The sequence below is a fragment of the Gymnogyps californianus genome, chromosome 6 (genome assembly GCF_018139145.2).
Source record: "Gymnogyps californianus isolate 813 chromosome 6, ASM1813914v2, whole genome shotgun sequence".
NCBI classification, from domain to species: Eukaryota; Metazoa; Chordata; class Aves; order Accipitriformes; family Cathartidae; genus Gymnogyps; species Gymnogyps californianus.
This window is the reverse complement of record NC_059476.1, coordinates 36,862,421-36,890,197: the sequence shown is the minus strand read 5'-3', so window position 1 is coordinate 36,890,197 and position 27,777 is coordinate 36,862,421. Positions and strand designations below refer to the sequence as shown.

General features: G+C 37.6%; 1 protein-coding gene across 3 annotated transcripts; it reads left to right on the top strand.

Moving 5' to 3' along the window:
- The first annotated feature begins 34 nt into the window (after positions 1–34).
- RUFY2 (RUN and FYVE domain containing 2) lies at positions 35–27,746 on the top strand. 3 transcript variants are annotated; one of them, XM_050898681.1, is made up of 18 exons: positions 35–93; positions 3,222–3,395; positions 3,889–4,006; positions 5,457–5,558; positions 6,851–6,974; positions 9,185–9,246; positions 9,851–9,916; positions 11,737–11,806; positions 13,036–13,137; positions 13,913–14,029; positions 14,646–14,813; positions 16,286–16,383; positions 20,372–20,491; positions 22,299–22,428; positions 23,002–23,096; positions 24,153–24,201; positions 25,139–25,216; positions 26,061–27,746. In XM_050898681.1, exons 2-18 carry the CDS (start codon positions 3,266–3,268, stop codon positions 26,202–26,204), a joined length of 1,773 nt encoding a protein of 590 aa, XP_050754638.1. In that variant the 5' UTR covers positions 35–93; positions 3,222–3,265; the 3' UTR covers positions 26,205–27,746. The 3 variants fall into 3 exon arrangements, with proteins under 3 accessions (XP_050754638.1, XP_050754637.1, XP_050754639.1); XM_050898680.1 differs by lacking the exon at positions 35–93 and adding an exon at positions 319–354; XM_050898682.1 differs by lacking the exons at positions 35–93; positions 20,372–20,491; positions 22,299–22,428; ... (2 more) ...; positions 25,139–25,216; positions 26,061–27,746 and adding exons at positions 319–354; positions 17,261–17,412.
- Positions 27,747–27,777: the final 31 nt, after the last annotated feature.

Below are 27,777 nucleotides of genomic sequence, written 5' to 3'. Positions count from 1 at the left end.
TGACACTCCCGGTCATCTCTCTTTGAAAATACGGCTACCGGCTTTGCTACCGCCCTCTCCAAGGCGGGCGGCTTGATGCCCTCCATGCTCAGGGTAAGGGATACATGAACAGTGCAGTAGTAGGAGCCCTGTGGGTAAACCCCGGCTGCGGGGGGGTTACCACGAGCGGAAGGAAACGGCGGCGCTGCCGCTGGAAGGGCCGCAGCCGCCGGGCGGGGCAGGGGCGGGTCCTCCCGCCGCCGGGGGCGCCGTTGGGCGCGGGCGAGGGGCTGGGCCCACGCAGCGGCGGGACGGGAGGAGCCGCAGGGCCCGCAGGGAGCGGCTGAGGCGGCGGCTCCTCCTCTCCAGCCATGGGTGAGCGGCGGCTGCGGCGCCCGGGGAGCGGGGCCGGGCTGGGTGGGGGGCGCCGAGGCCAGCGGAGGGGGAGAAGGGGGCCTGCGGCGGCCGCCGCCCCTCAGCCGCCGGGGGTAGCGGCTGCGAGCCGCGTTGCGGCGGCGCCCGCACGGGCAGAAAATGTCCGCTGCGGCGGGAGCGGGGCTGGGGACGGCCCGCGGCCTCGGGGGGTGGCGGCGGTGCCGGCCCGGCGTCGGGGGCGGCCTCCGGCCCCGCGATCTGTCAGCCGGTGCGGGGGCCCGGGCGCTGGCGGGTCTCCCTCCCTCCCTCCCTCCCTCCCTCTTTCCCTGTGGCTGGGAGGTGCGGCCGGTGCTCATGGAAACCAGGTGGTGTTCTGGGGGACCGTGCTTTGGGAAAGCTGAGGGGTTTATGCCGGTGAGGACGCTTCACTGGAGGAAAATACTTGTTTTCTGCTAGCTGTCGGGTAACACAGGGAGACCTTGTTCAGCCTGTAGCCGTAGCGACTACGCGATTGGGTTGGGTTTTTTTTGCGCAAATACTGTTTGCAGTAAGGGTTTGGCTGCTCATCCAAACTGGGAGAGGAATGTTGTCTTTTGGGCCAAGCCTTGCTAGTCAGACCCTGGTGAGGCTGGTGACATAAGTGCCACCTGCAAATAGTCCCTTCGGGAGCTGCTGCTTTGGGGCAAGAGGAGCCCTTCAGAGCCCTTCATAGCTCATTTTGCTCCATATATGTACAGTCTACCCCACACAATCCCTGAGCAGCAGTTACTAGAAAACATGCCATGTGAAATTCTAAATCTTGATTTTTTTTTTTTTTTTTTTAAGAAGCAGGTGAAGAAAAATAGCTATATGCAGGTAGACCACACTTTAAAACAGACCTAAAATGCATTTCTGCCTCAAAAAGACTAGACAAGAGGGCTCACAATTAAAAGGACAGTAGACATGGAAGTCTATGGGGAGGATCAGCTCCAAAAGTCAAAATGAGGTCACCTGAAAAATGAGTTTGTAAGATGCCTTTGGGAAAATAGACTGAATACATGGCGAGGGAGAGCTATCCACCTGAAGTCTGAATCGAACAAGGCTTTTCCTACAGTAACGTAATAGCGTTTATTACTGTCAATAGCAAACCTAACAAAAAAGCAGAAAATCTGACATAAGCTTTACCGACAGAAAGGCTCCTGTTGCTGCAAGCCTCCATCTGTCCCAGACAGGGGTACTGGTGCTGCTCTTGACAGGGTTGGTTCAGTCCCCGGCGGCTGAGCGGGCAGGAAGTCAGGAGACAAACTAGTGAGCTGTGACTAACCGGGTAAATTTTTGCCAGAGCACTGTCGCTAATTGTCTGCTGAGTCTTCTAACATCATCTAGTGTTTTCTGTTGAAGTACTGGTAAATTGAGAGACTATAAAAGTAGTTTTAAAGGTTATCTCGGGTACATCATCTCAGTCTTTTTTTTTTTCCTAGAAAACTGAGATAGGTTATGTTGTATGGTAATAGGGTGATTTGGTATTTGACAGGCAGTTAGGAATACAGAAAATTAGAAAGTAATTTTCCAAGTTTCTAATATCTAATGCCTAAATACCTAAAGCTGTGGTATGCAAGAAATGAGACAAGTAATTTCATTGCTGTTTGAGGAACCAAGAAAGTATCCATCTGTTATAATGATTCAGTTTTTTTGTTTTGGGTTTTAAAGTATACAGTTCTTTATGCTTTCCGATGTGCAAAGAGATAAGGTCATATACCAATACTCAAATTTGCAGAGGAAGAGGCTCACATTTTTTCTCAGACACAAATCTGAATAGATATTTTGACATCTGTGTCTCAATGTCTCAAAAAAGATGATCTATGTTCATTTGTTTGTTTTTTACTTCATTTGTTAGATTTAATTGTAAATAGCAGAAAACAGTAAATCATCAACTTTTTTTGCTTCTTTCCAAGTTACTTTGCTCATGGTGAATAAACAGAGGGTTGTTTTGTCTCTGTTTCAGTTTGGCAAAATAGAGGGTGGCCTGAATGTTTGAACTGCTTCATTACAAATGAAAATAAACTAAGAATCTTCTGAACACTCTGGTTTCAGTAGCAGGAGCTCTAAGAAGAGGAACCTTGTCCATTCTGTCAGATTAAGATAATTTTAAAAAGCTATGGGTTTTTTACTGACTAGATTTAATCCCCAAATGTATTTTTGTAGTGTACATTTTGTAAAGTTTACCAAAAACATTTTTAAGTTAAAGCAAAACCTTTAGTTCTTAAGCTTTCCTGTGTAGAAAATATTTTGTAGCTATATGAGAAACTGAAATTTCAGGATGTAATATGATATATTTTCCTGAAACTGCTCCTGGTTTACTGGCTGAGACTATGTACAGCCTAAGAAGGAAAGCATGTGTTTATGTCAGTGTGAAATTAAGACTACAGTGGAAAGTGATTATGTGTAAGTAGTATGATGTTTGTTTCTGTAGGTAGACTATAATACATGAAATAGATACTTACATTAATAGGAATGCTGCTTTGATATCATGGTAAGTGCACTGATAGCTGTTATGCAGCAGAGCTTTTGAGTGCAGCATTGATGCCTGTGTTAATTTGCAGTTACTGACTGCTTCCAAGATGTAATGAGACAACACAGTACCTGAGAACTGACATTTCCGGCCTCATTTTTTCATTCATCTATTAAAACAATGCAAGATCTGTAAAGGTGTTTGTTGGAGTGGATGCTTTTCTATAACATGGTGGTTTTATAGCACTTACTAAATTATTCCTTTGAGTTTATCTAGATTAAGATAAGTTTTTCTTTGAACAAGGCAGCCATGAAGCATTTTACTGTTTTGCGTCTCTTCTAAAACTTGAACCGTAACTTTTTTTTCTTTGTCTTAGCTGTAAAGGACCCTACAGCTGTAGAAAGAGCAAATTTACTGAACATGGCTAAATTGAGTATCAAAGGACTCATTGAATCAGCTTTGAGCTTTGGCCGCACTCTGGATTCAGACTACCCACCTTTGCAGCAGTTCTTTGTTGTCATGGAGCACTGCCTGAAGCATGGCCTTAAAGGTGTGGTAATTGCTCTAGCTGCATATTTCTCATCCCAAACATGCCATTTTTCTTCCTGTCTTTCTCAAATGAGATAAAATCAAAGTGTGTTATGTTGCTTTAAGAAGTGAAGAGCATATGTAAATTGTCACCTTTTATAATTAATAGTGTCATTATTCATTCTTCACAACATATATTTCCACATTTACCAACTTTTTCTTTTGTATACCATTTGTTGTAAGTGGTCCAGGGATTACTACAATTGCATGTGTGTATGTAGCTTATATTTTTAGCTAGTCATCCTTTTTATATTACTTTGTTCTAGCACAACAGTTTTATGTTCACAGCAAAGTAATTCCGGAGACGGCTTTGGATGCTGGTGAACTGACCAGTGTCGAAGTTATCTGTTATCTGGAAGTCTAGGTTCAGCAGTTAACCCTTTCGTCACACCAGCTATTTTGAAGGAAGCTACTCCAGTAGTTTAAATTAATTCAGTTAATTTTTCTTTTCCTAGTAAGAAAATCCTTTCTAAGTTACAATAAAACCATTTGGGGTCCTCTGGAACTTGTGGAGAAATTATATCCAGAAGCTGAGGAAATAGCAGCAAGTGTCAGAGATTTGCCTGGCCTTAAGTAAGTAGTACTGGTAAAATACAGCAAGAAAATAAAGGACCTGATTGAGAATCTACAGATGTCTCATGATTTAATTTGGCATTAATCAAGCCTTTGAACAGCTAGCACATGATATTGGGGGAAAGCACAGGTGAATCTTGCTAGCTTTTCATGTTCTGCACAAAACAGCTAAAAAAGTAGTATTTTTATGTTCTTTTCTGATGTTCCTGGGAGAAAAGTTTTCTGAATGGTGGACAAAAAAGGTGCAAAAAGGAACAGGTTGTGTATCCAACAGTCTGCAGTCTAGAACTGCAGCAAACACATGAGTCTAGTCAGCAAAGGCTGTATAAAAACAAAACGTGACACACGGAAGAGGAAAGTATTAGGCAGCTTTTCAGACTCTTGTATGTAGGGTCCTTCTCAAATGTAAATTTATGCTGTGAACTACAATCTCCTCCCATTCCTCTGCACTCTGCTTTTGTATTTAGCTTTATAACTGGCCGTACATTAAATTCCAAAAGGGTTTGGTTACATTGTGATTGGTATATGTCAGCATAAGGTTTATAATTTATAGCTTTAGACCTTATCTAAAGCACATAGGTATATAAATTATTATGAAATAATAACCTTTGCCAAATGTGTTACAGTCTTCCTATCCTGATACAGCATGTGGGTTTTGGGGTTTTTTTTGCATTTATGTGCTTACCACTTCTAAGTGTGCAAGCACTAGAAGAGGAGGATCTAAAGGTCCAGGTTTAATTTGTTGGATATTAATGTTTGCCAGTTACAAACATTTTCATCTTTTTTGAATTGTCTTTCGAAGGTACCACTGAATTTGTAAACAAGTATGAGTTAAAGCTAGAATTCAGTATGTGTTGTGTAGACCCAGAGAACAGGATTGGGAAGGCAAGCTTGCGTGATGAGTTATGATGGTAATTCGGTTATGTTTCTCACAATTCCTCTGAAGACTTTATAAGCAGGTTGCAGAAAGGAGTCTGAACTGTTGCAGATGTTTTACTTCAGCTAGAAACAGGATTTCAAGATTATCTTTACAGGCACTGTCAGGTTAAGAAGGTGGCACTACTCTTAAAAACTCTTTCCATGCTGCTAGCCAGGTACTGTGTGAGAACAAAACACATTGAAATATAACAGTGTGTAGAAAGTTGCATGTTTTCACTCTCTGAGCAAAACAGTTAATTTCACTGTCAGGCTCTTGTGCTTTCTCTGTTCCTGTTCTTTCCAGGGTCTGCTCCCAAGCCCAGCTGAGTTGATGAAAATTTTTCTATTATCCCAAAGCTGGGAGTCAAAGCCTAGACATGGCTTCCCAAACTGCACTGCTCAAATAATAGTTTAAAATACCCTTTCAGAAATACCAATTGCTCTACCAGTAGACTGATAAGATGTTTAAGACGGTGAATTAATTGATATATTGTTGATTTGGGACTGTTGGTCTTCATGCCCTTTTTTTCAGAACACCACTGGGCCGTGCCCGGGCCTGGTTACGGTTAGCACTAATGCAGAAGAAAATGGCTGACTATCTTCGCTGTTTAATCATTCAGAGAGATCTTCTAAGGTAAACAATTAAGCAGATTTTGTTTATAATTAATTTTTAGAGGTTTAGTCTCCTGGAAAAAAAAAGTTATTGTTTTCTATTTGCTGCTTTTTAATGTATCTTTAGTGTAGCAAGGTGTAGCTTCTGGCCTGTGGGCCGATTCCTTCCAGTGCTCAGGGTAGACGGACCAAACACCACTGCCTCATCAAGATTGAGGGCCAGCTGATGGGTGAAGAGATCTTTCCTCCCCATCATGTAGGTGGGCCTTCTGCAACGTGCCTGACTGTTCTTTCATAGATGCGGGTGATGGGGAAGGGCTCCCGCTGCATTTCTCTGCCATACAGAATACAGACTAGAAACCTCTGGAGAGGAGATGAATTCACCCCTACCATATGCATGGTTTCCTACTGAGCTACCGTTGCATGGAAGACTATTGCCTTGAACTTTCCTTTCCTTTCACAGTTCTAAACTGGTATTGCTCTCTTCTGGTGTAACTTCTCCTTTCTGATGAGGTAGTTGAAGCACAAAGGGAAAAAAAGACTTGTCATCTTAATTTCAGCTCTATAACCTATACATATTTTTAAGACTTTTCTTGTATGCCTAGATAATGCTGGTATGTCAGGATGACATAGGTGTTCAACAGCTATGGACTTTTCCATGGAAAGCACAGTTTGTTTCATAGAGTCTGAAACATTATTTAAAAAATGCAAGGAGCAGGAAGTAAATGTTGGTGTTCTGTTGTTCAGTGGAGTGTTTTTCTTTTAAAAACTGTTTTAGCATTTCAGCCTTTTCTGTTTCTCTTCTCTTACCCATTTAATCTGTTACTTGGCTTCTTTAATTTCAAGCCTGTGTTCATTAAAGTCCAGACCTTTTTTCACACAAGGTAAATTTTTTACCATTCTTCCTTTGCATTCTCTAGTGTTTCTTAACAACATAAGAATTGTCGGACTCTGTGGCCAAACATCCATCTGTTGCAGTATCCTATTCAGAAGAGGCTAATAGCAAGTGTATAGGGAAGAGCCTTTTTTTCTTTTTTTTTATTAAAGGCAAAATAAGTCTTGCCTGTCAAATTTCCCAGCCCTCCAGCAGCTTGTGGCTGAGATTTCTGGAGCCAAAGGTAGTATCTCTGTTTTTAATAGCCTCTGAGACAAACCATGCACTTTCAATTTTTAAGTATTTGTAAAGTTCATCTTTAAGGATGTTGGAGTAAGGCTAAAATAAGAGAAACAATTCAGATTTAGATGTCACTTATTAATTTATTGGATGTAAATGTACTGAATATAGTAATAAGATGCAACTTTCTTCTTTAACAGTGAATTTTATGAGTATCATGCACTAATGATGGAGGAAGAAGGAGCAGTTATTGTTGGGCTATTAGTTGGGTTAAATGTCATAGATGCTAACCTGTGTGTGAAGGGAGAAGACCTAGATTCACAAGTAAGTCAGTACAGGTAAAGTAATGTACATGCAATCCGTAAGATTTTTATGTACAGTGAATTTTGTTGCTATGGAGTTGTGACTTGTTAGAAATCTTACTAGAGACTGTTTAGGGCATGATCCAGCTCCTGGATCAGTGGGGGCTGCTGCATTAACCTCAGTATCAGTTGCGTCAGACCTTTAGACGGTGATAATTGTTGGAGTGCAAAGGTAAAGTTTTATGCTTCGTCATCAAATGGATGCAATAGTAGCAATGCAGAGTTCTGTCCGTCTTAATTGCGTAACTCATCCTTTTCCTTTGCGGGAGAAGTATAGTTCCATGATCAGCTTATCCCATTCGGTTCATTTATTGTTGTTCTGGAACATAATAGGGATGTTTCAAGGACCTGAAACAAAAACTTGCTTCGCATAGTGTAATAAAAGACCTCATAAGAGGGTGACTGCTTTCAATCTGCAAAACAAGACTTAGAATTCTTCCTCCTTTGCAAAGTGCTTTGACTTTGAACTCCGATCTTTTCCAAGAAAATCTTGACGGATTCTTTTTAAAGGCAGATGCACAAGTATTTATTTATAAATGTCGGCTGTGTTCAGTCCTGATTGTTTTTTTCCAGCTGCTTTGTGGACAAAATCATAATAGTTTAAGTGATTATTACTGTATTTCAGCATATATTTGATGAAAAAGCCATTTCTATAGCAAAGAAAAGTTATAGCTAGTTGGGTATGTGTGCTGTTGAATCACAGGGTTAACTTGTCTTCGATTGTTTATTCTAGTTACTATCTAATGTTTTAAGCACTGATCTTGCGTTACAGAAAATGTAACATTGAAAGGCCTGTAATTATAGAAAACTTATCAATGTGCTCTTCTTAGTATTGAGAATTGTATATGTGTGTGTTATAAATCACAAAATCTATTGCTAGGTAACCTTTGTTATCTAGGTCACTTGGTGGCTTTGCTGTATGAGCGGAGATAAAACTTGATTTGAGAACGTAGTAGTGGCTGTCCAGATGAGATTTTAGAGTAATTCTGTTTGTGAAGAGTAGTATAAATAAGGTACCTTCTCAGAGAAGCCAGAAGAAGCAAGTTGTATTGAGCAGAAAGAGAAACTTCTGAAGGATGATGGAAGTCGCGTCCGGGCGCATAGTTTTGGTATGTTAGAAGAATGCTATTCAATGGTGAAATGTGTGTATGCACATATGGAGAATTAAAACAAAGTAACTTTTATAGAGATAACATTTTACTTTTTTATAGAGATAACATTTTACTTTTTTAATAAGTAATATTTTGCTTTAATAAGCAAAATATGTTTTTTAAAAAGCTTCTGGAGAAGAGACTTTTTAGAAAAGATATGGAAAGAACAAGTAGAAGACCGTCATAGGAAACTGATAGGAGAGCATTGTATAAACCAAAGAGATGTTAGATGTAGCAAGTTACTTGTATTCAGAAGCTAAAGGGAGCTCAAGAAGGAAGCAGTAGATCAGAGAAATTGAAATACTTTTGTGAAGAGGCTGCTAGACACCAAAAAGGAAGGCTTTTGGTAAAGCAAATGTGGTTAAATACTTTTGTTTGAGGTTCATGAATAGAGTTGGAAGCAGAACTCATGGTAATACTATTTATAGTATATGTGATTAAATTACCATTGAATAGAAAATAAATTAATTAGATTCAGATGTAGCAAAATGTAAAAAAATGAATGCAGTTGAGTTGGCACACCTGGGAATCAGCAAATGTGGAGAGGTAGTATTATTTAGCAAGGAATATTGAAAAACTAAACATGGGGGAAACATCAGTTTGGGAGATGTGCTGTGATAGGAAATCATGTGAAACACTACAGACAAAGTATCACAAGTCTGCTCAATCAGTGATAGGGTTGAGTAGTATCTGATAATTCCCCAAATGAAAGTCGTCTTGTAAGTTCTTGGCTAAGCTCAGTCAGAGGTAAGAAGTCATCTTTTCTTTGGGATTTGGTACATGGCACATTGTTAATTTTGTTCAAAGGTAACATAATTCTTAACAACATGAGACTACACTTTAAAAAAAAAATCTTGTTTAAAATGTTACAGTTCAATTTTTTGAGCTTCTGGCTGAAACTGGACCAATCTTAAAAAAGCTGACGTAACTGAGGTTTTAGTAATTATATAGCTACAAGACCATGAATATCAACAGCAGTTATTTGTATGATATGAAACTCTGTACATTTGCTTTCTCCTAGGTTGGGGTGATCGACTTCTCTATGTATTTAAAGAGTGATGATGACATTGGGGGTAAGGAAAGGTACGTCGTCACCAAATACCTCAGATTTTGCATGTTAACATATGATTTCTTGACTGGTGCCCTGTTCTTTGTAGAAATAAGTCAGGTTCCCTAAAGAAGAATTCTTCTGATCTCACTGTCTTGAGAAAAATGGCACACTACATTGTTCTGTATTACTGGTTAGCTGGAAGAATATTTGCACTCTGAAGCAAGCCTCAGCAACATCGCCTCCTTCCTTTACCTGAGGGACAGTATTGGAGGATTGCAAGGTGGCAATGAAAAGGCACCTGCTAACCTTTAAGCCCTCAGCTGGGGATTTAGTCAGTGTTTCAAAGAACCAGAGTTATGGCAGAGTAAATAAACGTCCTTTTTCTTTTGAGACTGTACATGTTCTTATGTTTCATGTAGTGAAATTGTTTGCAGTTAAAACATTGGGTTTTTTTGTCTCTCACTGATGTCACAACATGTAAGTTATTGACTTCATGATTGTGAGATGAAGTTGCTTCCTTTCTTTTTAAAAAGCACAATTAAGATGGACATTTGCATATGATAGATAAGTATATTTTCAGTACATAGTTCACTACATCATTTTGTTAAAGCTAATTTTATTATGTGCTTGCTTTAGAAATGTACAGATTGCTGCAATTTTGGACCAAAAGAATTATGTTGAAGAACTAAACAGACAACTGAAGTAAGTATTACTTTGAAGTATGCATGTCAGGCCAGGCTTACAGGTAAAACACCTCTAATTTCTTTTGTACCACAGCTTTGTGAGAGAAATTCAGAGAAAGGGGTGCAAATTCTTCATATTTAGACTGAGGATGTAGTGAAGTTGGAAAGGATACAGTCTTTTGGAGAGACTCGGGAAGTCTCGGTTTTCATGCTTTTGTTTTTGACAGTCAGAACCTTTATTCAGAGAAATGAAAAACAGCAGGCCAAAACTGATCAAGGTCCTCACGATTCATAACCTCACAGGAATGAAAGGCTTGATCTGGATTTTAACTGCATTCTATTTAACAGTTTTCAAAAAGTGTTATTGAGTGTTCTGGGTGAATCCACGTGTTTCTTTGCCTTTCGTAACATTTTAGTTTGTAGCTTTAATGCCTAGGACCAAAACTGAGTAAGTTCATTGCTTGCTGGAAACTACTTATACGTTGTAGGTTGTGGTTCCTGTAGAAACAGTTTTCAGGAAAGCAGCCTTTGCCCCTTGCTTTGCTGGATGATGTAAACCTAGTCCACCACTGTGTGTGTTACTGTACAAATAGAGGAACAGTGATTGTAATTCTCTGAGGAGTATTGTACAAAATTAAACAATGTGAGGAGCTAAAAAAGGAAAAAAAAAACCAAAACCAAACAACAAACCCACAAAGAACTTCTGTAGAATCTGTAGCATAGCTGGTCTTCTTGATTCTTGATTCCTTTTTGAAATGTAATCGTATTTTTTCATTTTTAATGCTGGTAATCTTGATCACTAGTTACTATATGGCTACTGTTGGGGTACAGATATTCCGATTTGAAATTGTGTCAGGCACTGAGCAGAAACTTTCAACAGGACAGAATAACTGAGTGCGTCAAATATGAGCAAAATGAACGTAAGTTAAGGAGGAGAAAGGAACTATCACAATTAGAATAGTGGTGTTTGTGTGATGATAGCTGTCATTATTCAAGTGAGCCCCTGTGTATTGAGTATGTTCTTGTACACTGGTTTATGCGTGGTATTACTTGCAAACCAGTGGTTCAACAACTCTACTGTTTTATTTCAGGTCAGCTGTTCCTTTCCACACATCTTAAAATGCATTAATCTCCTCTACCTTGCCATTCTTAATGAACTGGTAACTTCTGAGGACACCACAGTAGAAATACGTGGAAAAGTAAATGGTGTTACAGAATAGGTTTTTTTTTTTTCCTGTGTGTGAAGTGCAGCCTAAAAAAATGTGCTTACAGCAGAAATAGGCAGTCAGATAATGGAGGAGGCCTGGATGTAGTTTAGTACAATAAAAAACCACAGAGTAATAAAAGGGAATAAAATTCTGATGAAACTTATAAATGAAGTCAAGAAGCATCAAGAAGGAGGTAGCCTGAGGATAAATCTCAAAAAATTTGGAGAAGCAAATAATTTTATAAAAGAAATGAGTTTTGGAGGAAGAGAACCTGGAGAATGGTTTCATTATACGGGGGGAAACCCCAAGAAAATTGTAAACTGTCTTTTAAGGGAACTCATTAAACGTTTGGATACAATATAGTTGTGAGCATAAAGGAAAGGGAGAATACATGTAAAGTCACAGCCAACCAGGAGTTTAAGTGACAAGGATGACATTGGGAGTTGGAAAGAAGTATATAAATGTTCAACAAAGGAGACTAGTTTTCTTATATTTAGGAAAACCTCAAATAATGGGAGCAGACCTTTTAGCACTTAACCATTAATCATTGTACCTCGCGTTAAAGCTTTTGAGCTTGGTTGAATGAGTGTTGATGTAATTTTGAATAATGTTTTTTCTTTTTCTCTTTCAGTAGCACAGTTAGCAGTCTACATGCAAGAGTTGATTCACTAGAGAAATCAAACACTAAACTAATCGAAGAGGTATTATTTTCTTTTAGTAATGTATAATAGATACTATTTACTCTCAAACACTATTTTTCTAAATATACTTACATTATTTTAATCTACATAACTTTTGTATAATATGTTCAGATACCTTTATTTTTGCTTGAAGAAAAGATGCAGTAGCTGCAGGTATTTGAAGCTTGCCTAGGTAACCTGCAGCATCAGTAAATTAATTCTGTAGAACATCGCAGTTTCCCACTTTGGACAAAACCAGAAGAGAAGCCTTTCTTCATGCCAGCTGTCAGTCTGATTTTGTGCAGATGACTAGTCCATAATGGATGACACCAGTTGCTACAAAGAGACAGAAAGTAGTTCACCAAGCAATTTCTGTTGCCATTCTCAGCTTTAGCCAAAGGATTGTTTCTTGCTTATTTACCATATGCTTATATACAGTTTTTAGACTTGTCTAGCTCTGGGTTTGTATTTATATCCTGTATTTCTGGTTATCTTTGATGCTTGACTAGATTCCAATATTTTTAGCTTTATAAGAGAGAGCACAATTTTTTTTAATCTGAGCTGCTTGAGAAATAGTTAATGAAGTGGAAAATTGAAATGTCTAAATTCAGCTGTTGAAGGGATAGCTAGCTTACTCTGGGTATTAAGGTATCCAGATAGAGGGAAAACGTTTTTTGAGTGTTAATTCTCAGAGTATTCTGGTTCCTTTACAAGCCTTCAGCCCAACTGTCCACCTATTTTGATCAGCTGGCTTATAATTCTGACATTAAGGTATATACTGTAAGGCCCAGTTATAATGTTTCCTCTTTTGTAAATATGTTTTCTTTTCATCTGGGAGAGGTTTTCTTATGTAAATTGCTCCATATGATATATTAAGACGTCCAAAAAAGAACAAAACTGGATATATTTGAATCCAAATGGAAAGAAAAAAATTAGGATGAGGGGAGGGAATTGAGGGTCTTTAAGTCATAATGAAACAAAGAAAAGAAAGCATATTCTTTACCAGACATGAAATAATGAAGTGTCTTGAATACGCATGCTGTTGTATAATGAAAGTGACTGATTACTAAAACTGGGAGCTTTATGTTTTCTTTAAAAATGATTAAACTTCTGTTTGATAGACTGCAAGAATAGAACAGAGAATGTCTTGGTCTTGCATTCATCAGAACATTTTTTTCTTTATTTCCACTCACAAAAGTGGTCACACTGCTTTTCCGTTTTTTTTTTTCTTTTTTTTTTTTTCTTTTCAGTTAGCGATAGCCAAAAACAATATAATTAAACTTCAGGAAGAAAACCATCAATTAAGGAGTGAAAATACTCTTATTTTAATGAAAACACAGCATCATCTAGAGGTATGTTAGTTTTACCACATTTAACGTAATAACATCATGTGGTTCATTGTCATTCAAATGTTCTTACATCGCAACTTGAAGTAAGGAGTAGCTGGGCCAAATCTAAAACAACTTTTATTAGGGAAATGACCTATTAAATCTGGGAAGCTTTATAATGGCATAAATATATCAAAATTATAGGACACTAGATTGTTTTATAACCATATGCAAATTTTGTAGCATTTTTCCTTGTATTCTTTCTATTTTTCTTCCCTTCTTCCTTTTTCTTTAGACTGTAAGCTATATGTAAGAGCATTTAAGGCAATATTGTCTGAAAATCATGTCAAAATAGTGCGTGTTTTAGTTGGCAAACTGTCTATTCTGACCTGTCTCATTATATGGAATGTCATTTGGAGTAATCGTATCTACAATTCCTGAACTTTTTTTTGAAGCTGTGATTTGTAGCTCCTTATGTAACTTCTTGTATGTGTTTTACAGGATAATTGGTAAAAGCACAGGTTAAGCAGATGTTTGGATTGCTCAGTACTGAAACAGTTGTGTATTAGTGATTTACTGAAGGAGGACTGTACTGCAGTACGGATGTTTATTTTGTTAGATTTACTCAGTTCCCATTATAAAACTGATGACCACATAGCAGAAATAGCTCTGTCCATGTTTGTACTGTGCTTGGAGAATGTATTTTTCAGCCTTTTTTTTTTTCCCCCCAAGTGTTAAATATATGCTATTAATTGCTAAACTTGTGATGAAGAAAGATAGATTCTCTATATCCTTGTAGGCAACTAAAGTGGATGTTGAAGCAGAACTTCAGACATACAAACACTCCAGGCAGGGTTTAGATGAAATGTACAATGAAGCACGTAGACAGCTTCGAGAAGAATCACAACTTCGACAAGTAAGTGTTCTTTTCTAGGATTACACAGCACTTCTAGAAAAGATTATGCTTGAGAAGAGTCAGTATATAAATATTTCTAGTTTTGCTTTTGCTGAGCTTAGATGCTGCCTTTAATTGATTTTAATCGCCTTTTCTCTAACTGCCTGTAATAAAAAGGGTTTTTTTAACGGAGCAATCAATACATCAATATTTCTGTAACAATGTTGCTAAAGCATAGTTAAGAAAATACATTTTCTTTGAGAAATTTTTAGGTAAGTTGTTAGCAATACTGTATGCTCTGTATGTATGCTAAATCTTTCTTGGTAAAATAGAAATCCTTTGGTTCTACTTTTGTAATTAATACTTAAGCAACTCTGTGCAACACTGGCAGGGTAATTTCTTATAATGTGAGTTGTCTTCTCCAAAGTTAAAAAAACCCCATCAGTCACTAAGTACATGAGAGTGTAATGTTTATGTAGTGGATAATTTGCAAAGTTAAAGAGAGGCAGAATTTCTGAAGTGATGGAATGGGTGGTGCTGCAGCTCTGTTAGAGTTAGCTTTTATCTTTTTCGAAACAGATAAAATGTTGCATAATTATTTAAATATTCTGTGTTGCATTGTGTTTGTGTTTTATAGGATATGGAGAATGAGCTAGTGGTTCAAGTTAGTATGAAACATGAGATAGAACTTGCCATGAAGTTGCTGGAGAAGGACATCCATGAGAAGCAGGATACCCTCATAGGCCTTCGACAGCAGCTTGAAGAAGTTAAAGCGATTAACATGGAAATGTACCAAAAGCTGCAGGTAAAGGAACAATCTGCTGTTAAACTGGTGAAATGACTTTGATTGGAGTGAGAGAGATGCATTACTGTTTTGTTTAGTTAAATACTGCTGTTTCCTTAATTTTTGGTTCTTTCCACTTCTTAGGTCAGCTTGTCGTTTTGGAACGTTACTGATGTAAGCATGATTTCACACAAAGAAGTTCTTAAGGCAGTCACTTGATGCTAGTGGGTTTATAGAAGAAAAGAGCATGAGAATAAGATAATGGCCCAATAACATGCTATGTGGAATAGAGAGAGTAATAGTATATCTAGTGATAATGACACTTTTTGGCCTGCGTTGTATGAAAAAACAAGAGAATGTAGGCACGTAGTGAGGGGTTAAAGAGAGATCTGAACTTTCAAAGTAAGGAAAGGCAGTTGGAAGACAAGGTTGTGTTAAATAGAAAAAGCTAATTACAGGTTTGGTTTTTTTAATCTGTTAACAAATTAAGAAAATCTGTAACAATGCAATGCTGCTTTGGGAGAGTATGGATCTGAGAGACCCAACATGCAGTTAACATGACCAAACACTAGGGAAGTTTAGCAGTGAATTATTTATGCAGAACGTAAATTTGATTTATGGAATAAATTATCAAAAACAGCACAAGAAACCAGTCAAATCTGTGGCAGAATGAAGGGGAAAAAACTAGGATGCTGCAGAGAGATAATTGAGGTGATGGACAAAGGATGCTACTTTTCCACCTGCAACTGTGAGGAAACTGGACCAGAGGAAGAGAAATATAAATAGAGCTGGAAAGAAAAATAAGAAGAGAATGTTCTTCAGTATGTTAGGATCTGTAGGGTTTTGTTTTTCTTTTAAAGCTGTACTTCTGGGGACTGTGGGTAACACTGATTTCACTTAATGACATTCGGACCCACTTTCTGGGCAGAGTAAAACAGTTTAATCATGCCCAATCTCTGCTGTTTAGGGACCAATTGACAGTGTTGATCTGTATAGCAAGGATAATGCTCTACCTTTTATTTAGATCTTCAAGCTGCAGTTGTAACAGCTCTGCAAGCAATCAAAATTGTGACGTGTTAGTAAAATTCTGAAAAGCTTTTGAGGCGCATATGGTAGTTTGATAAGAATTGCAGAACTTTAGTGATTTCCAGGACTAAGCATCTTCGTTCTTTATTGGTAAGGTTCTAATGGGCTACTTAAAAAGATGATCAGTGAATTTAAGTTGACTTGCAAAATGATTAACTGAGAGGAAACCAAAATGAAAAACGTGTACTTATTAAATAGCATCTACAGTTCCAAAGTACAAAACTACAAATTTGCTAGGTGTAAAATTTTAAGTACTGTCAACTACATTTTTTAGATGGGAATGTTTAAAAAGCATCAAAACCTGAAGCCATTTTAACATTTTTCCCTTTGGATACTGAAGAAAAAAACCCCATGAGGTAACAGTGTAATATATACCTACTTCAGTTTTAACCTTTTTTGTAACACAGGTTTCTGAAGATGCTATGAAAGAAAAGAATGAAATAATTGGTCGATTAGAGGATAAGACCAATCAAATTAATGCAACTATGAAACAACTAGAACAAAGGTACAGGCCCATCTTTGTTTTTCTTCATTCATGTCTCCATCCCCGTACATTTTACTGCATTCCTACACAGTTGCCACTGAAATGTAACTTTCAACTAGAAAATTTAAAAAGAACCTTTCTGAAACTTTACCTAGTGCTTTACTGTTTGATTTTCTTTTTCTTTTTAATAAATACACTTATTTTAAATACAAACTTAATCTCTCCAGTTTTCTTCCTCCACCATCTTTCTTCTGGTCCTAGGTTTTTGTGCTGATATCAAAAGTTGTTCTTTCAGCTGTTTCAAAATTCTGATTCATTATTACCTCTTTTTTTTTTTTTTCCCCACCTGAATGAAATGCAATAGAAACCAAAGCATTAATCTTGCTTATACTTAACCATGTGCTTAATATAAGCATTTAATGCCTTCATGGATCACTGCTGTATTTGCTGAAGCTATTAAAATTGTTGTCCGTTGCTTTGGAAGTACCATTATTTTCAATGACGTAATGAGTTTTTACACTGAAAGGTTGAAAAGTGAAAGACTAAAATTCCAGTATATAAATTTACATTATGGTTAGACTGCATGTATTGCATAATATTAAAATCTGATTCATATGTTTTAATTTAGTGGCCTGTATGCAACATTGATCTTTTTAATTGTAAAATATAACATATCCATAAGCCCTGTCATGTTGGTGTTTGACATGTCTTTTTTTTCATTTAAATCTGATTATGAAAAACATGGTTATGTATTTAAAAATTAGTGACATGAATATTCTTTTATTGACATCCTTTTTTCCTCTTTTTTCTTTTTCTTTTTATCCTTTATCCCAATTTTTGTTTTTACTATTTTGCTGCCTTCATCTGTCTTTGATTTTTGTCCACTGCATTCATGAAGTGACAAAGATCTGTTAACTCAAACTAGGACTATTGCAATGTCATTCATCAAATGTGCCAGCAATGAAGCTCAGCACCAGTATAAACTTGTCAAAGATATATCATTCTGAAAGCTCCTCCAGATCTGTTGTGATTAAATAATTACTGATAAAATGCAACTTAAGAATTTTAAAATTACAACTTTAAATATAAAGTGGTATTAGAAATCCTGCACTGTAACTGATCGTAGCTGAGTTCTATTTCGTTTTCTGAAAGAACATCATCTCCGATCTCACTTTACCCCTCTTAAAAAAAAAAAAAAGAAAAAAGTAAACTACTGCACTATTATTAAGCAAATGTAAGCTAGTTTTCTAATGCTATTTAATCACTTCTTAATTGTCAAACAAAGTTTATTTTAAAAGGTTAGCTATCTTTACTTTGACTGTACATTTTTATGACATTTGTTTCTAATTAGTGATTTTTCCTATTCTTTATGGTACTAATAGATTTAAAAAGTAGCCCTTCTGACTAATATTCCCCTTCTCCCCTGCTTATTTCTTTCACTTTTAGGCTGTATTTATCCCAAAAGCATGCTCTCTGTTGGGTTTTTTGGTTGTAACTAGCACTGTTTTCTTAAACTGAGTGACAGGAATTTGGGGGAAGGGGGGTTGAGTGCTATATCAGAATGATATCTTTAAAAAAAGAGGGTGGTGTCAACAAACATGTTCAGTATGTACAGTGGAAGAATTACAGGGTTTGGGGACAAAACAGCTAAAGCACAATTCCATTTTGCTGATGAGACATGGGGTAAAATATTTTCACAGAGTTAAAATGTGTTTGGAACCTGGACTTGGATGGGGCTCCAGACAGGAAGGACAGCGCGCTCTAGCAAATTTTGTAGCTGTGACTCTTGCCTAGAACAGCTGCACCATGATAGCTACAGTGGAAGCTGTAGTAATAAACAGGATTTACGTTTAGGGCCCAGATCCTGAACTTGTCTAACTTGTTTGTCAGCTAAGGATCTTGCCTGTCTGTGGCTTTGTCTACACTGTAATCATAACCTGTGGTTTTGCCCAACCCCTTTTCCCTCCCTCCACCCATCATTAGGCAGTCTTTACAACTCATATTTCTGCTTTGAGTTGCTGCTTGCCTGCACTGCAGAAATAAGAGAGTTTTAGCTGCTGACTGCCCTTGATGCGCTTCCCAATGTTTGCTCTGAAGTGTGGAGGGGAAGTTGACTGGGAAAAGAATCTTAGGGTCTTTCAGCAGAAGGGGATGTGTTTGCAAAAGTGAGGGCAGGACGCAATAATACAGAAAGGGTTTCTACTCCATGATTATATATTAACTTATTCCTTGGTTTGGAATCAGAAAGAGCCTTTAACATGGGCTGGCTACTAAAAAAGAAGAACAAATATCTCCCATCCTCAAAGAAAACCCAAACCAGAAACACTGAATAGAACAACAGGTAGACCATAGCAGAAATGGGAGCGTTAACCATCTCATGGTCATCTATGCAAACAAGTATCTGCCTCAGTATCATCTGAATCGCAAATCCTCCTGCAAACTCAGTCCAGCTCAGCATTTGTCTGAATTACAGCGGTGCAGTTAGCCTTGGTGCTACTCTAGAGGATGGTGCTGTAGCTTGAGTTGGCTAGCATGTTTCTTGGGTAGCAAGCTCCCTTTCTACCTTGGTTGTGGAAACTACACTGCAGTTTAATTTGTGATTTAGGGAGGCTTTTAACTTGCTGTTGGTGTTATTGTCTTGTGTAGCTTCATTCAGCTGCTTCTGCCCAGTGAATTGACCCTGCTTTTTCCCAGTGTTCTCCTTTCCATACATGTTTTGGCCCTCTGTGCACTACCATTGCAAATGTGACTGGGAACATTTTTAAAACAACTGGTATGGTTGAATGAGATAGTACACGCTTTATAAGGTAGTTTAATTCCAGTCTTTTTTCACTTGTTTACTGGCAGCTTTTGGAAACTCCAGCTGGTGCAACTTCATCAGTAGAAGCACAAATGTAGACATATTGCTGACTTAATTTCTTTTTAGCTGACATTGGGAGCTGTGAGTTACTCTGCATTCAGCTAGCTGCTGGGAAGTGAGAAATCAAGCACAGAGAGAATCACAGATTTCTCCCACCACTTACCTGAGAGGCCCTTGAAACAGTTTTGTTAAACACGACGCAGCAGGTGGGGACATTCAGTGGTATTTTACAGGCTTTTTTACTCTCCTGCCTTTTCATCAAGACAGGTGTAGCCATGATATAGCACAAGTTCCATTTTAGTACCTTTACTTCTGTTACATTACATCCATCTTTTTTTGGACTGAAGAGGTGACCAAGCAGAGAGGAACCACAGTGAACTAAGGGATTCCAAGGGGAATGCTAGCTGAAGCAGAAACAGACCCCTGGAATTCAGAAAAGAAAGATTAAATAAAAAACCCAATCCCTCATTTCTTAATTAATCAGTTTTATTTATTTTGTCTACAGTATGGAGCTATTTTAACCGGTGTAAGAATGCATTATTTTTAATACAGATTATTTAAATTGCTCTAGTAATATGATGTAGTTGAGGTAGTTCTATAAATGTAGTGGGACCTGTCAAGGTGTGTCGTCTTGTATTAGGCTAGTTAAATTTTTTTGCTGTCTGATTGCAGTGCTCTGTATTCAGCCTTACGCCTGAATTGTTTTGAGCTGCTTTTGCACAATACATGCTCTGCCCTGTGTTAATGGGTGATTAGTACAAGCCAAGTACTTTTACAGGATTTATTTGGGGGCGGGGAGGGGAAGCTTCCAAAAATAACACATGAACATATGCTAAAGGAAACAAAAAAGCATTAAGGTATATGCTTCAATTCTAAAATATGTATCATCATGCTTTGGCATCTGTTATTCATGAGCATAAAATAAAACAGTGATTACTAACGGTGATTACTCTCTTACTGTATGAAAAACCAGGAGCTAGTTCTCTAGGCATTGTATGGATTTCTCGTTTGAGTTTGTGAGTTTCCCCCAAACTTTGTTTTTATTTAGAAATGTTTCTATTTCCCCATTTTTCTTTTATTTGTCTTCTTCACCCTCTACACCCTAGTTCTAGCTTCAGTTTTACCCAAAGTTGATTTGAATTACACCAGATTGCAGCAAGCAGAGAAGGCTCAAATGGAGGCTGAGGCCGAGGATGAGAAACTTAAACAGGAATATGTGAATAAATCTGAAAGTCTGCAGAAAGAATTCTCCCAGAAGGAGAAACAGCTGTAAGTATATCTTTCCTGTTTGGAAAAATATACAGCAGTAAACATTCTACATTGCAGTATGTCCTGTGTCTTAATACAGGCTGGTTGTTGATAAATGGTTTTGAACAGAATGTAAATACTAAAGATCTTCATGTTAGGTACTGGCAAGGTGGAAGAAAATATGCCATTCCAAGAAAGTCAAGCTAGCTTTGGGTGCCTCTAAAATGGTGTGCAGCTTGAATGGAGGGGGAAGAACAGCATTATTTTATTTGTCTAAAAGTGCCAGCTTAATTCACGAGGAAATTATCATAAGTGGGGGAAAATACGTAGTGTAGCAGTAGTAGTAATACACACTTTTAACAAAACCCGCAAGTATGTAGTAGTATAAACTTAAACAGAAATGGCGTAAGAATAGTTTAATTGATCAGGCTTATGAATAAGGTAGAAGTGGTTTAACTTACCACTGTGCAGGAAATAAAAAATAAAAATCCACTGGAGTCATAAATATTAAAAAGTAATATAAAAGCCAACTCTCTAGTCTTTCTCCTGTTAAATCCTTCAGTACTGATTTAAATAACTATGTAATGTAAAAAGCTCCCTGTAAGGGCAGGTGTCTTCCGTGTTTTGAAAGATAACAAGTAAATTATTTAAGACAGTGCAAATCTGTGGCACAAGGATTGGGTCTTAAAATCAGTGATTTCCAATCCAATTACTAGCCCACCCTGTCTCTCTTACAACTCTGAATGTTAATAAACTTGTTTAACTGTCATGACAAATGTTCACTTTACTACCACAGTCATCTTTGCAGATTTTGGCAAAAGAACAGTTCAGACCCCAGCCTTAGAATTCTGCAATTCTGAAACCTCAAGGTCATGTTCACTTCTGATCTTTTCCAGCCAGATGCTGAGGTAGTATCCCAAAATGTAAGTCTTTCCTTTGAAAATGGTTTTGGTTTTAAAACAGGAAAATTAATGAGGATACAGGTTTTCCATCAAAAAACCTTGCATGACTACTCTCAGATTTTTTCCTCTTTTATTGTGTTGGCACAATTTAGATCTAGAAGGTTGAGCAGTGTGCTTCCATCCTTTGCTTTCTCTGTAACATTCTAAACACCAACTCTTCCATGAAACTGATAGTGAAATTCCAGTTAGAGTGGATCTTCCATCAGAGTAGCTCTAATTCCTTTAACTGGACTCCAGTTAAGCTAACAGAATTTAGATCCCTCTTTATGTTGAACCTCAGCTATGTAGAAAGCTCAATAAAAATAGTAATTTAAAGTCCTTCCTCCTTTATTTTCAATTCTGTTCAAAATGCCATAAGCCTTAGTCTAAAAGAGAAGATTCACATCTAAGGGAATAATATTAAATAACTTTTATGAGCACCAGAGATATATGCAATCATTGTCTGCATCACCAGGGGCAGTGTGGTTGGTTGGTTGGTTTTATTTTAGAAATAAGCTACGTAAGGTTAAGGGGGCTTTGCCTTCTGCATGTTTTAAAAATGCTTTAGAATTTTGTGGTTAATCTTCTCTTGCTCATTTATTACAAAGGTCAGCTCTTCAAAATTATGCCATATTCTTGGTCCTTTAAGTACACTTCTTTTTAAAAGCATTTTCTAAGTGACAGTGTTTTGTTTTATTTATTACACCGATGTCTAAAATATTATGGTATTGATATGTTATTTCTGTTTTAGAAAACGTGTAAGTTGATCATTTGTTTATTATGATAATAGTGTATTGCACCCAGAAATAAACTCATTTTTGTTTTTTAAAAATGATACTCTTGTGCACCGTGATTTTTGGTTTGTTTTTTTGTTTTGCATATTCTAGGCTTCAGCTGGAAACAGATTTGAAGATAGAAAAAGAGTGGCGGCAAACCTTAGAGGATGATCTTCAAAAGGAAAAGGAAACTGTATCTCATCTGAGAATAGAGACCCAAGAAATAATTAACCTTAAAAAAGTAAATTCTGCAGTAAAACTTGACTAGTAATTTAGAAATTGGCTGCAAAGCTAATTATGGACTTAGACATGGTATTTTTAAGAATTTCTGCAAGTAGATAAGAAAGATTAATGTATTCTCACAAATAGATTTTAAAAAGTATGGTTTTTTACTCCCCATTTAGTCCTATGCTTTGAATAAGGAAAAATGAAATCCTCGTTTTCCTTTCTCAGTTGTATTGAAGACTCTGTCTTCTCATCGTAGGCCAGGAAGCGCTTCAGCTTCTCTCTGACTTGGTATACGTGGCTATATAGCGTTGTTGATCTCTGCAATCAATCGTTTTTGTTTTCTTCCTGGAGAGGACTGCGGAAGCAAAAATGCTTCATCTCTTGGGGTCTAAGAGAGTTTAATCCTGAGTTGTTGCTGTACAAGTTGGATTTGGGAATCTTAATAGAGAGCGTGATGGATCATTCATTCACTTGGCTTTCTCAGTAAGATCAGCTTTGGGTAGTAGCAGTTTTCTAGGCAGTAGGCAAATACAATTTTGAGAATAATTGGGGTTTTTTGTTTGTTTGTTTTGTTTTTTGTTTTAAGGAGTTCCTTAAACTTCAGGAAAAGAACAAGCAACTAAAGAGGATATGTCAAGACCAAGAAGCTGCTCTCCAAGAACTGGCATCCAAGCTGAGCGAGTAATTTTGTTATTCATGATGATGATTATTTTTGTCATAAAAACTTGAATTAAGAAAAATAATAGGATGGTGGTCATGTGAATTAGACTGTATATGACAATATTATCTAGCCAGTTATCAAAAAGAAATATGTCTGGTTAGGTCAGGTCTGTTTATTTTTGGCTGATGGGCTAGCTGTGAACTCATGGGTAATGGTAGTGCTCTGAACAGAAAATCCTAGTTTAAAAGGGCCTGGGGGCATTAGGAGTTGTTTTGCATTGAAAACGGTTGACTAGTTTGCATGTTGTGGCATCCCCAAAGAAGAACCCAAGTAGAAGATAACAGCTCTGGCTCCAGCAGGACAGTGCTTATCTTTTTGTGAGGATGCATGTTCATGGATTCCTTTCTTTGAAGAGATGAAGATTCTCTGTGTGACAGTCATAGGCCATTGTTGCTAAGTCTGTAGACGATGTAAGGGATTACCTTATCAAAACCCCTTCAGACTATAGTGAGCAATAGGCTCTGAGCACAGCTCCTGTTATTGTTACGTGTTGTTAAAGTTTCGTTTAATAATCTCTGTCTTCTCAGTAGTTTTGCCATGACTAGTGTGGACTTTCATGCCCTATAGAATAACTTCGTCTATACGCTGTGACTCAGTCAGTTCTGAGTGGGTTGGCACTGGATGGCTGTGGGGAGGCTGGTTTCTCCATAATGACATAATGCGGTCTTGTACAAGTCCAGAAGTTTAAATTCTGGTTTTGTACCAATGCTGTGTGCTAGCTTTAGGTATTTGCACAGAGCTATGCTGGTACAAATTTCTCTTATCCACATAACCCCAAGCAAATTTACAGCCATTCAAAGGATTCCGAGCTCTTTGGAGAGAGCTTGTCTTTGTATAGTGCTTAGTACAGCAGGGCGTGATATTGATTGCATCTCCTGGATGCTGCTGTAATGTAAAATACTAACTAAAAGTTCAGAGTGCTTTGCTTATAATTTTTTAAGTACCTACAACTTTAAAAGTTGTTAGACTGTAGCTGACAATATAGAAGTTTGAAATAGCATTATCTTATTCTTTAGATCAAAGCTGAAAATAGAAGATATAAAAGAAGCAAACAAAGCATTGCAGGTTAGTAGTATCTGGAAGAAAGAGAAACTTTTTTTTTTGACTGTTCCCTTTGAAATACTTTGTAAGCATGAGAAGACTTCTTTCCAACAGCAACTATTCAGAAGAAATTCATTGTATGACTTCCTCCAGTGGGAGAGAACCACCGACTCTCTGTAACCTCACGGAGGAAGATACTCAGTTGCTTTTGATTTTTCTTGTTTGATGTACAGCTCTGCATTTTGACACTTTTCTTGCAATAGTATACCCTTGTGTATTTTACAAAGTGTATCTGGGACAGAATATGTAGCCAACTGAGCTTAAATTAGGTACTAATTCTCAATAAATATTTGATCATCCTAGGAATTAAGTAAACTTGTAGCACCAAAGCTGATAAAATATGATCTGTAATGGCGAGAGGTTTGGAACTTTCTTAAAGATATGCAGGGAGCACTTGAGCAGAGATTTTCTCTGCATGTGTTTGATCACGTGGTATGTCACCTTGTGTATTATTTCAGTCCAAGTAAAGGTGTCTGAGATGGTTTTGTTGAGCAGATTCCTGTTTTTATTAATTAGTTTAGACAGAAGGAAATTAACAGTTCTTGACACTGTCCTGTTTTTTTTTGCTTCCCTGCATCTTGGGACCCTTCCTATGTGATGGGCAGGGAAACAGGCTTCAGCTCTGAGACTTGAATACCTTTCTGCTTTTCCCAGCTCAGCCAGTGACCAGCTTTACTACCTTGAGCATGTTCTCTTTGCACCTATTCCTGCTCTGTCTTGCCTCATAAGGTTTTGCAGTGGTTTGGAGCAGTCTTGTACTGCTTTAGAGTGTCTTTGTGAACTGGTCTCAGGGCATTAAGCAGCTCAGGCAGTAAATGTACTGCTATGGATTTGTTTTGTCCCCTGGAACCCAAAGTTTAACTTCATCACATACATATAGTTATGACAATTTTTTCTTCAGGGCCAGGTTTGGTTGAAGGACAAAGACGCTACACATTGCAAGTTATGTGAAAAGGAATTTTCTCTCTCCAAAAGGAAGGTAAAACTTTAATAACATTTCTTCCAACTTGTTTACATGTATTACGAGAAAAATATTAATTATCTTAGAGGTGCGGCATGAAATGTCAGCGCTCAGATGAATGCATAGTTATTTTTGAGATGTCTTTCTGGTTCTTTGATATGTACAATGCAGCTGGGCCCTAATTTCAAAAGAAACACTGCTTTTTGGTGAAGTGCCACAAAGGAATATACTTAAAAAGTATTCAACCTACTTTGTGGAATCATCATCTCAAATGCTTGTCAGCTCTGGCACTGTTACAATGTGACGTGTGTGGAAGTCTTTTTATGGCATTTTTTATACAATAGACTAAGAAATTATGAGTTTATTGTCGTTTTAAAGTAAAATGCGATGTTAATTTCTGTGCTTTATTGATGTGTGGAGGAATTTTTATTTTACCTTTTTATGTTAAATTGCAATTAGCTACCTGACAGAATCATCCACTGTCTTGAATATCATGGCTTATATTATATTTTTATATAGCAGAGTATGTTCTTAATCCAGGGAGTGAACAAAATCAGCAAAGCATATATATATATATATATATATATATATATATATTAAAAAAAAAAAAAAAAAGATATGGTCCTAGACAGACCATCTATCTGTCTGTCTATGGTGCAATCCTAGACCATGGTCTATCTAGGATTGCATCGTAGATTGGGATTTAGATGAATTACCTTTTGAAAACTGATCCCATGCTCAGACCAAAGAAGTAGAAGGAATCACATTGTGGATTGCTCTGTGTATATTGTTTATTGGTATCCAATTACCAAGTCTATTTCCATTGTAAATTTTAATTTTTAATCTTCTCCCCATTATTTAGCATCATTGTAGAAACTGTGGTGAGATCTTCTGTAATGCCTGTTCTGACAATGAACTGCCTCTGCCTTCTTCACCAAAGCCTGTTCGGGTCTGTGATTCCTGCCACGCAATACTTATACAGAGGTGCTCTTCTAATGTGCCATAAGATTGTTTTACAAGATATTTGTTACCTTTGGGTATTTAGCTAATCCTGTAAAAAGAAATACCAACTAAAGAATGTACAGCAGTATTTCCAGAATTTCAGGTAAGCAGTTTAGAGTTGCATTTTCAAGGTACCATGGAGGAGTTACTTGTCTGCTTCCTGTTGAAACAAATAGAGAAAATGGGACCCAAACGTAGAAGATGCGCGTGTTAAAAATACAGATGACAATGTTAGTCTAACAAATGGCTGAGAAGCTCTTTTGGAGGAAGCAGGGCAGTTTATAGAGGATGCTCAGTGCTAACGTATTTGATGAGTATCTTAGTCGTTATGATGATCTCGAAAAAGGTAATACACTTACCTGTTTTTACAGGCTAGTCTGCAACAAGTCCAACCTAGTTCTGCTGCAGAATGTGCCTGTGATACGCTGTTGTGAAGGAAAGTTGTGCAGTAGCTGGTTTTAAATGGTATTTAAAAAACAGTAATGCAATTAATGCAGCGGTCCGATAAGTTATTGCCAAATACCGTATTTGTTTACTTCCCCTCAATTGTCAAGATTTGATACATCCAAGAATATTGCACTGACAGCTCTGTTCTTTGTAGTCACAGGTGTAAGGGGAGATTTTGTCAGGCAGGTAACAGAGTGCCTCTAGGCACTTGATGAAGGAAGGTGCATTTTGCTGAGTTGTTTTTTAAAATTAACTATTAATTTGACATATCTGTGTTTCCATTAAAAGAGAGACGTCCATCACAAAATTTTTGCCTGACATTGCCTGTAACCTTGAACAAATATCTTTGCATTATTTTCATGTAAGTCACGCTTTCAAGCTTGTACATGTAGTTGCTGTATAGCTCTAGAAGCAGAGTGAATGTGCCACCAAGAAAGACTAGGATTAAATACTGGGGGCCACGTCCTTTCTGTGTTGGACAGGAAGGTTCTTCCTTATTTTGTCATCATCTTTCTCGAACTTTCAGGGTTTGTTCCTAAACTTCATTTTTTTTCCAGAGCACTTTTGAGTACAGCTAGGTCTGACCACTCTTCACACTGATGGTAACTTCTGCTGGAACGTAAATCCTTATTCTTCCCATAGGCAAATACAAATACATCCTTTGATAAATTGTCCTCACGTCCATGTCACTGCACTAGAGCCAATCTACCCTCTTCCCTTTAGCTGCTCAGGCGATGGGGTCCAGCCGTGCAATCTCCACGCTCCTGTCAGCACTGACGAGCCATCAGCAGAATTAGCGGCCCGGTAGTTCCTTCAGCCAAGGGCTTGGAATATTCTTACTAACAGGAAAAGGGAGGCTTTGAAACAGGTCTTTTAATTGTTCTTGCACTTTGTTTAGCTTAGCTTTGTCTTTTGAGGATAGGTATTTCGTTAATATTCTAAAAGCTAATACAGCTGTTCTTTTTAACACCTCAGTGGAGTTGCTTATGTAGCTTTTGTAAAGGAAAATGTTTTTAAAATTACCTGATGTAACTTTTTGTAAAATACAGAACACTTGTAAATCTGTAAGTAGCTTTTGGAAAAAAATAAATTTAACTGATCTGCAACTTCACCATGGGAATAATGTCACT